This window comes from Phodopus roborovskii, unplaced genomic scaffold (assembly GCF_943737965.1).
Source record: "Phodopus roborovskii unplaced genomic scaffold, PHOROB, whole genome shotgun sequence".
Taxonomy (NCBI): domain Eukaryota; kingdom Metazoa; phylum Chordata; class Mammalia; order Rodentia; family Cricetidae; genus Phodopus; species Phodopus roborovskii.
This window is the reverse complement of record NW_026126567.1, coordinates 26,267,618-26,280,722: the sequence shown is the minus strand read 5'-3', so window position 1 is coordinate 26,280,722 and position 13,105 is coordinate 26,267,618. Positions and strand designations below refer to the sequence as shown.

The following is a 13,105-nucleotide window of genomic DNA, read 5'->3' as shown; positions in this document are numbered from 1 at the left end:
TAACAAAAGATAGAAATGTGAAAAATTACCATTTCCCTCTCCACTTGAGGAGATAAAATAAAAAATCAAATAGGGAATCACATTGATATTTTGAAGTTGGAATACAAATTAATCTTGTTTGAAACAGCTAGAAAATTTACCTAATCCTATCATTCCTATCATTTGTTCTGAACATGCTTGTTTAGAAAACAGTGAGCTAGGTCCATGGGACATAAAAGTATCGACCAGAAATTTCAGATTTAATTAGCAGCCAATGCATTTGCCAGGATGAGTTATTAGTAATGACAGACAATATGTGTTATTACTTTCCCAACATTGTACAATTTTTCTGCATGTGTCAGTCTATGAGACGCACCCTTCATCTCTGTGAGGTATAGGTCATTTTATTAACTGCACAATTTTTCTGTATGTGTCAGCCTATATGATGCACCCTTCAGATCTACCAGGTAAAGGTCATTTTATTAACAATGTAACACACAAACTTGATGAGCTTCTTTCCTCCCATTTGATTCATCCATGTGAAATCAATCTGAAGGTTGATTCCAGAACTCTCCACAAATAATTTTTATGGATGCCCAAGGAATTTCTGACCTTTGAACATATTATTCCTACATGTATTCATCTATAAGTACTGAGATCTTTCAATTTCTTCACCTTTATTCCCTTATGCTGGGGAATTGAACCTAGGACAACCAGGCATACTCAGCAAGAGTTATACCATTTAGTTACACTATAAGTCCAGTTGCACTGGTTATATTTTTGCAACAGAGCAAAACATTGTCACTTTAGTACCCTGTAAATAATATGTCATCATTCATCTGCTTCCTAGACCCATAGGTTCCCAGAAAAAGCTACGATTCTGCTTCCACCCAGCAAACTATCAAAAATAGTTTTAAACAAACCTTGACTTTCATTGTCTCAGTCACTTTAGTCTTTTCCCAGGAATTTTCCAAGAAGTGGCTGGGTTGCTTCCCTTAATGATGCATTAGCCAGATCATGCATTTCCTTTTCCATTTTCTTTTTCCTTATTTTTTTCTTCCTCATATTAATATGCCACTGTGCATCTCAGAATTACTTCCTTCCGAAAAGAAAAAGACAATAAGTAGTAGTGAAACCCTTCTCTATTTGCATAAATTCAATTTTCATATTTAACTCAATAGCTAAGGTCTGATCACTGAAGAATAGTAATCATGTACATACTTATTTCATTAGCCTCATTTAAGCCTAATTAATTTCTAAGTCAGTGAGTCTCTCTTCACATTGCTGGTTATTTGGATGGCACAAAAATGGAATCTTAATTTGGGAAATATCTGCTTAGACAGTGTTGAGAAAAAGTCTTTATTCCCTTAAAGTGCAGGGTCTGTTAAGATGGCAGAGTAAGTAAGGGCATCTGCCATTAACCCTGATGACCTCAGCACCATCTCTATCCCTATGACCCACATGAAGGAATGGGAATACCAACTCCTGCAAGTAGACTCATGACATACATAAATGTGCCATCACACATGCACACACAGACACACACACACACACACACACACAAATACAAAAGAACAGAAATGCATATTCAATAATTTCAAAATATCTATAAAAATCATTACAAGAGGATTTTTCAATTAGGCAGAGAATTTAAGCTCAACCTTACATACATGAAACTAGGGGAACCAACAGGAAAATAATGGAAAGAGAATTGATAAAAACCTCTCAATCAGAAAATATAAAAAGTTATTAAATAGCCTGGCTAAACCAATTTAGAATTGTAGTAAGGAAACCAAAATCAACAGATACTACTGAAGAGATATCAGGATAGAGATGCTGATCAGTATTGTGGGTAAGAAAGGCTCAACCAACTTGTTAGACTTTTGTTGAGATTGGGCAATGCCAGGATAGTCAGAAACAAGATAAACCTCTTATTAGAGGGTTCAGTGAATGAAAACTTGCCCATGAATATGGTGTTTGCCAGAAATGATGGGTCATCTTAGCAGTAGTGCAAAATAGAATTGAATGGACAGAAGAGGTTTTAATTTTTCTTTTTCTTATCATTCTAAGCAAATGCACGTTCCCATAGATAGTAGCCCATTTTAGTACACTGCATCATACTCCAGGGATCTCCAGTGACGTTTCAGGATGATGTTTGCTCTGTCCTGAAATTCCGCATCTAGCTGTCCTAATTTGTTTCTGACAATCCAAACATTATGACAGGACCTATGTATTTGCATTTAATGATTTAATGAAACAGAACGGGCAAAGTCTCTGAAGTTCAGTGAATCTGAGTAAGAAAAATTCATTTGACCAGATTGGGATTGAAGAGAAAACAACTCTTTCTCATCATTGATGATTTTCATGACAAATTAAATGTTGCTTTAATGACAAAGAAGAGTTGGTGTGTCAGTTATATAGGATGTTTTCTCACAGTCTACATTTGGTGCTCATGGCTGAGTACATTAACTGGAGCAAACTCAAGTTGTGAGCATTCTGCCGATAACATATGGTCCCCAGCCTTGTATTGAGTTGAAACACCCTAACCACCATTTAAAGGGATTTTAAACATCAACCACAAAAAAGCACCCTGGAAGTCACCCATCCCATAAACTCTATGAGAGGCTTTTGGAGGACTTGCTTTGAAGATTGGGCTTAAAGAATGAACACAGCATCAATCTTCAGGGGCAGATGCGTGCCCACATCTGCCGGTGTTGCTTGCTTTGTAATTAATTTGATCAGTGAATCTATTACCATTTCATAATCAGAACAAAGGCCTGCTGCAATTTCACCAAACAAATATAGTTAATGGGGCCTAAGGGCAGAGATCCTGTCTGTTTTGGTGACCCTTTCAACTCTAGCATGTAGCACACTTCCTATATATTGGAGAGTGAAATTTACTAAGTCTGAGCATATTCATGTTTGTTCTGGAATAAAATGTGTGGAAAATAAGAGCTTCAAACGTAGTTTTAAAAATTTGTTATCTGCAGACACATTTTATATATTTAATTTTCATCTTACTAGGAATCCTGCCATTCCCTTTTCAGGTTTGTTCTAATATTTGTAGCATTAGTTAAAAAAATTATTTTTAATGAAATAGTTGAAATATTCTCATTAACATCTGTTATTTTTTTAAATGGGAGAAAATTCCATGAAATTCTGTTTCTTTTAAGAAGTTGCTTGATGTTGGTGCCTGCTTTTGCTCTGTGAGATAAAAGTTCTTCCTATCTCTAAAGGGTGGAAAACAAGTTGGCTGCCAAGTTCTACCCACTTTCTTTTGCCTTATAAACCAAGTGATACCATAGAGTTTAAAAATTAGCCCAGTGTTTAGGGAAAAAATGGAGTCTAGAAAGAGAACAATGATCCAGGCAATAGGCCAAGTCATCAGTATACCAATCAGGTTTGAAAGGAATGTCTTTAAAGGGTGAGTTTCTATATTTCTCAGAAATAAAAAATATTAACTATTAAACTTTTCATTGAACTCTCAAATAGTGAAGAATACAGTCAAATGTTATTGATAGTTCAAAGTAGAATTAATGTAATGGAAATATAGATGACTGAGAAGTCAATTTAAATATAGAGAGGTAGATACATGGAGAAAGATTGAATGAACTTAACCAGAGAATTAAATCAGGTCTATTGACATGCCAATGATGATATCATTATGTATCATTGTGCCTTAGCTAAGCACTGGTGACCTAGGTGTACAAGACAACTTACTTACTGAAAACGACACCTAGTAAATATAGTATTCCACATTGATGTATCAACTGGATTTTCTCTAAATTAGTTCCAATCAATCAAGGCCTGCTTTGTCTTATTGCAAATGTTGTAGAAGTGAAGTCCAATGGTTTGTTGTCTGCACACTCAAATGCTAAGTGAATAGAGATATTTATGCATAAAATGAGGCAGCAAACCTTAGGATAGTCATTAAATTCTTAAAATGCATCTTGTGGGTATATGGCACAGTCATTAGAATCAATAGCTGACAGTGATTCCTTGCAGTGGTTCGACACAAGATGTGGCTGGAGGAACTTTGGGTAACCACTGCCTATTGATTGTTGCTTGGGGATGCTTCTCTTCAATTATGTAGCCATTGGGGAATCCACCCTGTTTCATTAGATTCCCATACCCATGCTTTTTCTGGGTGGCATTGGCTTAATTCAACAGGTCACCCAACAGAAAAAGTAATGACCAGTAGAAAGGGACCAGCAGTGACATGAATCGTGTTGACAAAGGTGGGAGTAACCAGAATGAACCATAAACATGGAAGATATTGTCCAATAATAAATGTAATAAAACCATCTGACTAAGAATAAGGGATTTGGTTCCAAGATGCGGTGTTAGTTTACTATATAGGTATTTTGACAATGTATATGAAATCAGGTTTGGACAAGTGTTAATGATTCTTTCTACTGTAAATGCTACATTAAGCACATCTTTTGTCATGTTATCTGTGAAATAATGAATGAATCAATATCTTTTTTTTAAGTAACTTCATACACAAAATCTTAATTTACATTTACAACTGTCAACATTGATGCAGAATTAGCTTTATTAAGAAGTAGCTTGCTTATTTCATCTATAAGGCACCCCAATTACTTGTCTTCTCAAGAAAATGGCTTCATTTCTATTATAGAAAATTAGAAGTATAGCCATCAGTCCTTGCAAAAGCATTTTCAATATCTATTCCTTACACAATGAGATGAAAACTATAATGGTAGTGACTACATATTGTTGACACATAGGCTCTCAAAGCCCTTAATTTATAGATGATATCCATACAAGACTGATCCATTGAGAAGAAAGTTGGGAAGATTATGTTCTCCTAATAGTAAACCTATAGCTATATTTTAGTTGCCTTGGATGTAGTGGTTGTCTTAGAAAGCAAGAATGAATAGTATTGGAATAGCTGGCATATTCAGGAAGAAAGAGTTTAAGAATCTTGAACTTTAAATTTTATAACTGATTTTCAAATTTACTGTCAAAAAATACATTTCTCTATAAGGAGTATTGCTGTACAATGTACAATGTGATCAAAATTTCATTTCTTTTTGTCCATTTTGTCAGGGAACAAGGAATATCCATGTGATAATAGACCATGATAAAGCCATATTTAAAAACAACCCTACAAAACCCATTAGTGATAAACTGTAAAAACAACCACCATGACTTTTTCTGGTTAGGTTTGAAATAGCAAGGGATATAGTTGATCAAATTCACTACCTTCTATAGAATTCAGAACTCCAAAAATATTATATGACTTTTCAGCAGTATACCATGTGTATCTGATTTAATGGGAACATAAATTTTCTCCAGTTTTCCAGCAAATATTTTCAAGGGGATTATTCATAAAATTAAGCGCTTCAATAATCATACACTTTTCAAAGTAGTGACAGTGTATCTTCTGGTGTGGTGAATATCATCTTCCTGCTTCTCTTCCCACTTCCCCTCCTTCTCCTGTTCCACTTTATAATCTTTTTTCTCTTCTTCATCATCATCATGCTCTTCTTCCTTTACAAAGAACTGGACTGGGATCACCAACTTATTCCTTCCATGCTTATAAATTAATGTAGCTGAGTTCACAGTACTCTGTATATACCTGGCTTCATGGGCTACAGGTGTACCGGCTGTTTACAAAGAAATCCTCAAAGGATGTCCATAACTTGCTTTGAGTTGTAGAATATGAACTTGAAACATTAAAATGTAGGTCTATTTATACTCATTTCATTATAACTGAGGAAAAGTTCTGTGATTCTTAATACACAAAATTATGTTGTTCATATATCACTAGAATTAATACATAATCTTTTAAATCCACACTATTATCAGTCAATGCAAAGTTCTAAGAATTATTATGATTCACTTCTTTCTTATATTTTTCTTTTTGTAACTTCAAATAAGAATTAACATCTGTTGTAGAATTCTTAGTTTTTGAATGTAGTTGGGGTAGATTCTGGGTGTAAACTATAAGATGAATACAGATAAGCAAAATTGGAGTCAAAATAGTAAACATCATAAAGATCTTTTGTAAAGTACTTTGCAACTCTTTTTTCCATGAAAAAAAATAATGCTTTGTGAAGATTTATCACATTTTAGTTGCTTAGGAATCTTAAATTATATTCTGTCCATTGTTAGATTCATAATAAATGCTGAGAAGTAATTTGTACACAGAATATAAATTAAACATGAGATCTGAAAAAGCTCTTGCCGAGATTTTTCTAGCAAACCTATTCTTTAGAATGGAGTAACATTTTGAGAACAACTTTTTTGAAATCCCCTATATTTAAATCTTAGCTATCTCTCCTGAAAAAAAAAGAGAAAAAAGTTAAAATAAATGACACCAAGTGAAATCAAACTGTGAGGCAAAATCTGATAGTAGGTATGAAAAATACTAAATTGCAATGATCCTACAATTTCTGATTAAATTAAATTAAATTTCTGATTAAATTAAATGTGATATCCTTTTTTTTTTTTTTTTTTTTTTTTTTTTTTAGAAAGTCCTCTGAAAACCTTAGTGCCTTAAATCGTGGTCATTATCTTTGTGGCCTGAAATACATTTGTCAGGAACCAATTGGCACCAATCTTTATTTAAAGTTAGGGGAAAAAAACATGCAAATTACTATTATATTGTAATATTTTGTTCTCTGTCTCCTCCTCTTTCTATTTTTTTTGTTTGTTTGTTTGTTTTTCGTTTTTGTTTTTGGATGGTTGGTGATTGGTTTGCTTCTCCTGGTTCCTGTTGATCAGTGGTGTTTGGCCAGTTTGTATTTTTCCAGACATCACTCCACGATGTTGTTGAGGTGTTTGATGGGCCAACTCAGCAGTCTCCTCTGTTATCTTCCCTCTCGGGATCCCATTCAGGTATCCTTTATTAGAACTGCCATTCGTCAGCTATTGATTAAAGACTGACTTTGATTAGTATTGTGGAGAGTGTTGAGATCTATGTCATCCATGTTAGCAATACTGTAAACTGAAAAGTTTTCATTAAGAATAAAACCACAACTTAAAAGTATTCATAAACAAGAAAAATTTAATTATTTTGTAGGACTGTAATAAAATAAATACAATACTTAATCACAATCTGTGGTGTTTCATGTGATATAAAATATTTAAGAATAATGAACCATGTGTATTAAAATGTAATTGAAGATTTCTGTTAAAAAGATTGCAATTGAAATTGAACCCAGAGAAATTATGTTGTTAGCAGTAGGATATTTTAAAGTAATTTCATAGAACCTAGTGGCATTTTCGATGACAGTGTAAAATGATAGAGTGTGTTAGGCTTACTGAATGGAGATTATTTATGATATCTGAGTATTTGTTTTGTTGAGTAGGAGAGTCCCTTCCACTGAGTTCAGGTAATCACATCACAATTCGATTCACCTCAGTTGGACCCATAACAGCTAAGGGATTTCACTTTGTTTATCAAGGTAAGTGAGACTGTAGTTTAGAAACACACTAAGGAATGGTATCAGTTTCCATGCTGTACTCAGTTTTTGTCCAATGCTGTCCTCACACCCCTACAGGAAAGAGGAAAAAGTTGCTTTAAGTAGTTGTACACTGACTCCTACCCCATGAACACTTTCCTACAACATCATTACTTTGACTGAATTTTAAAAAGAATTAATTGTTCCATCACCTTTCTCAAATCAAATGTCTGATTTTTCCTTCCTTCCCAACATTTTGTTTTCAAAAACATCTTTGTTATCCTTACTATAATTGACTCTTCTCATTTTTTTCTCATAGTCTTATACTCTAAACACATGTACTTTTGTTGTACTTTATTTAGTTAAGGTAAATGTTGCTCCATGTGAAAAATATACTTTCTTATCCTCTCAGTAAAATTGAACTTTCTGCATAGATACTAAGGATTTTACACATTAATTGTTAATTTTCCATGCTTTTTCTTGCTTTTTTTATGGACAACCTTTTATAGTGTCATTAAACTAAATCAAAAATTACTTGAAATATATAAATCAATGGTGTTTGATCATGTAATAATTCTTGTCAAAATTACTTTGTACCTTTTTATTAAGAAATGTATAAACATTTGTGAGTTTGTATTCTTATTAAACTTCATTTTATTTTTTTTTAGTTGACTATAGCATACACTCTTGTATCATAGTATATTCCCCTGTACACAATTGTGGTACTGTGAATTATCAAAGGCACTGAGAAAATTTAGTTGCATTTCCTCAAGTCATGCTAGAGAGCTTAATCTATTGGAATTCACCATGTCATTCTTTTGGACTGTTGTCAATCTCTTTAATCACATTTGTATGTGTTTTAAAAAGAAAAAACATCCTGTTATCATTCTACTTTATTAAATCAAAAAAAGGCACAATTGATGGGCATACAAATTATGAACTCCATCACAAATTTTATTATGTATGGTTGATGAATTAAAAATGAATATTGTTGTTAATCTGTCTGACTTATATTCTGCTTAACATGACTGTAATTACTGTCTTCATTGGTAACAAACATACTTTGAAAATTAAGTTTGTGAACATATTTTCAATACCTAATTAATATTGATAAGAGCCAGTACATGAAGCAACTGGAAAATATTTCATGTATCCTAAATTACTTTTTGTAGTTGGGAACCCAAATTTAAAAATTATACATCAATTTTTAGTCCTGTAAATTGCAATATCTAAGTAAAATTGCATTGATAAGAATTTTGTAAATCAGAAGAGAGTAGCATAATTGATGTTATTTACAAGATCAAAGGTAAAATTTTTAAAGAAAACATCTTTAATGGCAATATTCTCTTTAAATTGTGTTTGTTTTTATTGAACTTAAAACATTTAGGTATGTGTTAAAATTAATGCTAATTATGAAAAATTATTTTTGAGCCTTTTTTTTTAGGTAGTTACATTTTGAAATTTCTATGTGCCTGATACATATGAAATTAAACCAACTTATTTCTGTGCAGCTGTTCCTAGAACAAGCTCTACACAGTGCAGTTCTGTGCCTGAGCCAAGGTTTGGAAGAAGGATTGGCAATGACTTTGCGGTTGGTTCACTGGTCCTTTTTGAGTGTAACCCAGGATACATCCTCCATGGCTCCAGAGCCATTAGGTGTGAGACAGTGCCCAATTCCTTGGCCCAGTGGAATGATTCCTTACCTACTTGCATTGGTGAGTGTATATGTTTGTGAGGTCTGTGATTGTGTGTAGTTTTATCCCATTTTGAATCAATAAGTTCCATCTCCAATGTGTAATCTGCAAATGTCTCTTCCAGTTCTCTGTATCATCACTATGCTCACATTATTTCCTTTTCTGAAAAACTTCACTTTTACATGATGCCCTTTGTGATTGCTATTGTTTTATGTACTTTAGGGGTCTTATCCAAAATATCTCAGCCTATCCTATCATCCTTAATTATTTTTTTATATCAATCCTATCAACCATTATCCTAATATTTCCCTCTTCCCTTCTCTGTATGTGTTTGTGTTTCAAATTTTGTCAGCAGTGTTCTGAGTTTTCATTGTAAGAACCTTGTAGTATTTAGTCAAAATCTGTCCCTTCCTAGTAACATGATACTGTTTTCTTAATTCTAGATGCTTATTGATCTATAGTAATTGCCATTAATTTTTGTATATTGGTTTTGTATCATGAAACTTTGGTAAATTCATTTACTAATTTTTGTAGTCAATTGGTATTTTTTTCAATATAAGATCATAGCATTGGGCATCACAATTTGATTTCCACTTTTCCAGTTACACAGTTAAATTGTCTTTTTGTTTGCTTGCTTTGTTTTTTTTTTTTTTTTTTTTGTTTCATAATTTTTTTCCTTAGTGTTGTTTTTGTGTCTATGACTTATGGTAACCAGAATAAACATGCCAAAAGTTGTCCTGTTTTCTTTTTCCTGATCTTATAATTGCTTATATTACCTCTTTATTCAGTATGACATTCGGTATTAATTTATTACACATTACTTTTTATATTATGATGTGTTTCTTGTAAGCCTAATTTGTTCCACATTTCCATCATGAAATTTATCAAATGCCTTGTCTACATTCATTAAGATGATTGCATATATAATTTTTGTCCCTATTTCTATTACTATGAATATTACTATTACTTTTGGCAATGATGAATCATCCTTGCCTCCCTGGGATGATACAGTGATTGATCCCTCCAATGTGCTGTTAGATTGGGTTTGTTTTATTAGTTGGATCATTTTGAACCTATGTCTGCTATTTAAAGTCTAAGGGATTTTTAATAGCTGTCAAAACAACTAACGTTAGAGTTTCGTGGGAGAGGTACAGTGGTAGATTGGAGCCAAGAAATGAAGCAGAGATCACACTACATAACAGATTTTACACAAGAGGTTTATTGGGGAGGGGAGTACATGACAGGCCATCTCAGAGTGGTAGAGAGAGAGAGAGAGAGACAGAGAGAGAGAGAGAGTGAGAGAGAGAGAGAGATTGGAAGAGCAAGAGAATGGTCTGCCATGGCAAAGACCTTTAAAAGGGTTAGTTGGTCTCATTAGGCTATTGGTGATGACCTAGCTAAAGGATGCTGTAGGAACACCTAGTTTCTAACATTAGTCCTGGTTTTCAGTGTCTAAACATATATTTAAATTTCAAGCAATCTATTGAGTAGCTACTTTTGTATCTTTCTGATGAATAAACCAAGTCATTAACTATCTATAGTCATCACAGAGTACAACAGAACTCTTGAAAAATCTCCTCCAATAAGACTGCAATTTGTATCTTATATTAACAGTAATCATTAAGAAATCACTTAGAATTACAGTAAAATTTATTTTCACCAGCTGCTTCATGTAAACATTAGTAATTCTGTAAGAGCAGAATGTTGCAAGAGGAAGTTAAAATAAAGAAATTATAGTTTTATTTGCAATAGATACAAAGTAATATTTTTCACACAGATTTTTGTTCTTTATGTGTGACTCTGACTCTGAAGAATTCAAATACTACCTTATGAGGGGAAACATTTTCTTTTTCATCAACACGTGAAAACAATATAGGGTTTCCATAAAGAAAAGACACAGAAAAGGAAAAAAAACTAGCCAATTCAGAGAATAGTAAAAGATGAATATAACATTTAACTTGAAGGAGAAAAGAAGTGAAAGGCAGTTATAAAATATAAAAAATATAAACACTATATATTTTCCCGTTTAAAATTGATCAAAAGTCTTGTGACTGTCATGTTGGCCAGTTCTTCATTGCATGAGAAAATCAAATTAAAGAAATGAAAGTTAGTTTGTCACAGACTTTTACAGATTTGAATTCATTAGTCTTAATCAGAATTAATTAGTCTTAGTTAATGGATAGAAGCTTAAGTTACAGGAGAATGTTTAGTGGCAAGAGGCCTTTGTGGAAAAAGCTACCTACTCTTGTTACCTAGGCAGCAGAAAATTGGAAGATCTACAGATATGATATACTTTTCAATATCACCCCTCTTCTTCATCAATTATGTCTTTCAACTCTGCCCTTTCTCATAATGGCTCACTTAGCTATGAGTTAACCAGTGAACTGATTCATTGATGAAATAGGCTCCTCTATGATCCAATAGCTCTAAACATCAGTGCTTCTGGGGGTTAAGCCTTCAACAAATGAAGTCCTGGGGTAAAGGTGGGTAGGATATCATATTCAAACTTCATATGTAAACTATTGTAACTGCTTAAATATTTAATTGATTAATGATAATGTGTTTAAATGCACATAGGGTAGCCTTTGTTAAAGTTAGTTGTTAACCTTTATTAGTATTCTTTAACTATTTATTTATTTAATGTGTAAGAGTGCTCTATCTGCATGTACACCTTTATGCCTAAAGTAGGCATAAGATCCCACTATAGATGGTTGTGAGCCACCAATGGTGTTGCTGGCAATTGAACTCAGGACCTCTGGAAGGGCAGCTAGTGTTCTTAACTTCTGAGCCCTATTCTTATAAAGAAATTCTAAACAGATGTCAATCCCCTCCATGAAATAAAAGCAAATCAAAAAAAAAAAAAAAAAAAAAAACGGTCTTTTTGAAACAGGAAATTGGTTCTCCATAGTTATTGAATAGACTAGTATATGAATTGTTGGCATTCTCACTTCTCAAACTATGAGAAATATGCCTGTTGTTTATTACTTATATAGTCTTTGGTGTTTTGCTTTAGCAGCACAAATGAACTAAGTCAAAGAATCAGCAAAAGTAATTGGATGCTGCTTATAAATTCTAAAGATGGAGTGACTTATGGGTCAAAGCTGGAGTGGTTGAGATAGGTGCTGGATGATGCTGAATTTCTAGAAAACACTATAGGATAATTAATTCTTAAAGAATAATTAAGTGATCATGAAGAGACTATTGTATAGACACAAAAGAGCTGATGTGGATGTCTCAGATAGAAATAAGGAACATATTGTCGAACAATGCAGAGAAGGCTATCCTTATTATAAAGTCATGAATATGTGATGCAGGTGTACTCGTATTATTTTGTAGAAAATAGAACTTGGGAATAATGAAATTGAACTGGGTGTTTGGCAGCGGTAATATCTAAGGCATTGGAGGTATAACTAAATGTGTACTGAGTAGATTACTCAAAGTGTGTGACTCAAAAAGGATTTAATCAATAGAATGTTATCCAGTGGTAGTTCCATTCACCTATAGTCCAATGTATCCAGAAACAGAGACGTGAAGTTGAGCCTGCAAGTTTGAAACCAACACGAGAACTACACAAGACTTTGTTTTAGAAAATTAATAAGCAAACAAATACATACACTTGGTAATGAAATGTAAAACTCAACTTAAAATTTAGAAAATACCTGCCTGTAAGTTGGAAATAAGACCAGCATATCCACTAGACAACTTTAAGAGTAGGCAAAGGGTGCTTGCTAAGATTACTGTTTATACAGAAGCTAGAAGGAGGTGGTTGACAAGATAATGGGGAGATTAGTCAGATATAATGACAAAAACGAGTACCAATTACCAAGACAATGGGAGAATTAACCAGAATTTATTTCAGATATCATCAAGGGCTATTCCCTGTCTCACCCTTCCAGACTTTAAGGTGCAAGAGGTGACAGATTACATTGTGGGGGTGTGGATCTCTCTGACACATACTATCATTTTGCTACCAGGATCTGCTCTCTGTGTCACAGAGATCTT

The 13,105-nt window shown here is 33.3% G+C and overlaps 1 protein-coding gene across 1 annotated transcript in view; it reads left to right on the top strand.

Annotated features, from left to right (window-relative positions):
• The window catches only part of Csmd3 (CUB and Sushi multiple domains 3), a 1,059,412-nt gene that overhangs the window by 903,192 nt on the left and 143,115 nt on the right, over nt 1-13,105 (top strand). Inside the window, exons 33-35 of the mRNA XM_051202442.1 lie at nt 6,730-6,843; nt 7,317-7,412; nt 8,921-9,124. Coding sequence (XP_051058399.1) covers nt 6,730-6,843; nt 7,317-7,412; nt 8,921-9,124 — 414 coding nt within the window. The remainder of the gene's footprint in view (nt 1-6,729; nt 6,844-7,316; nt 7,413-8,920; nt 9,125-13,105) is intronic.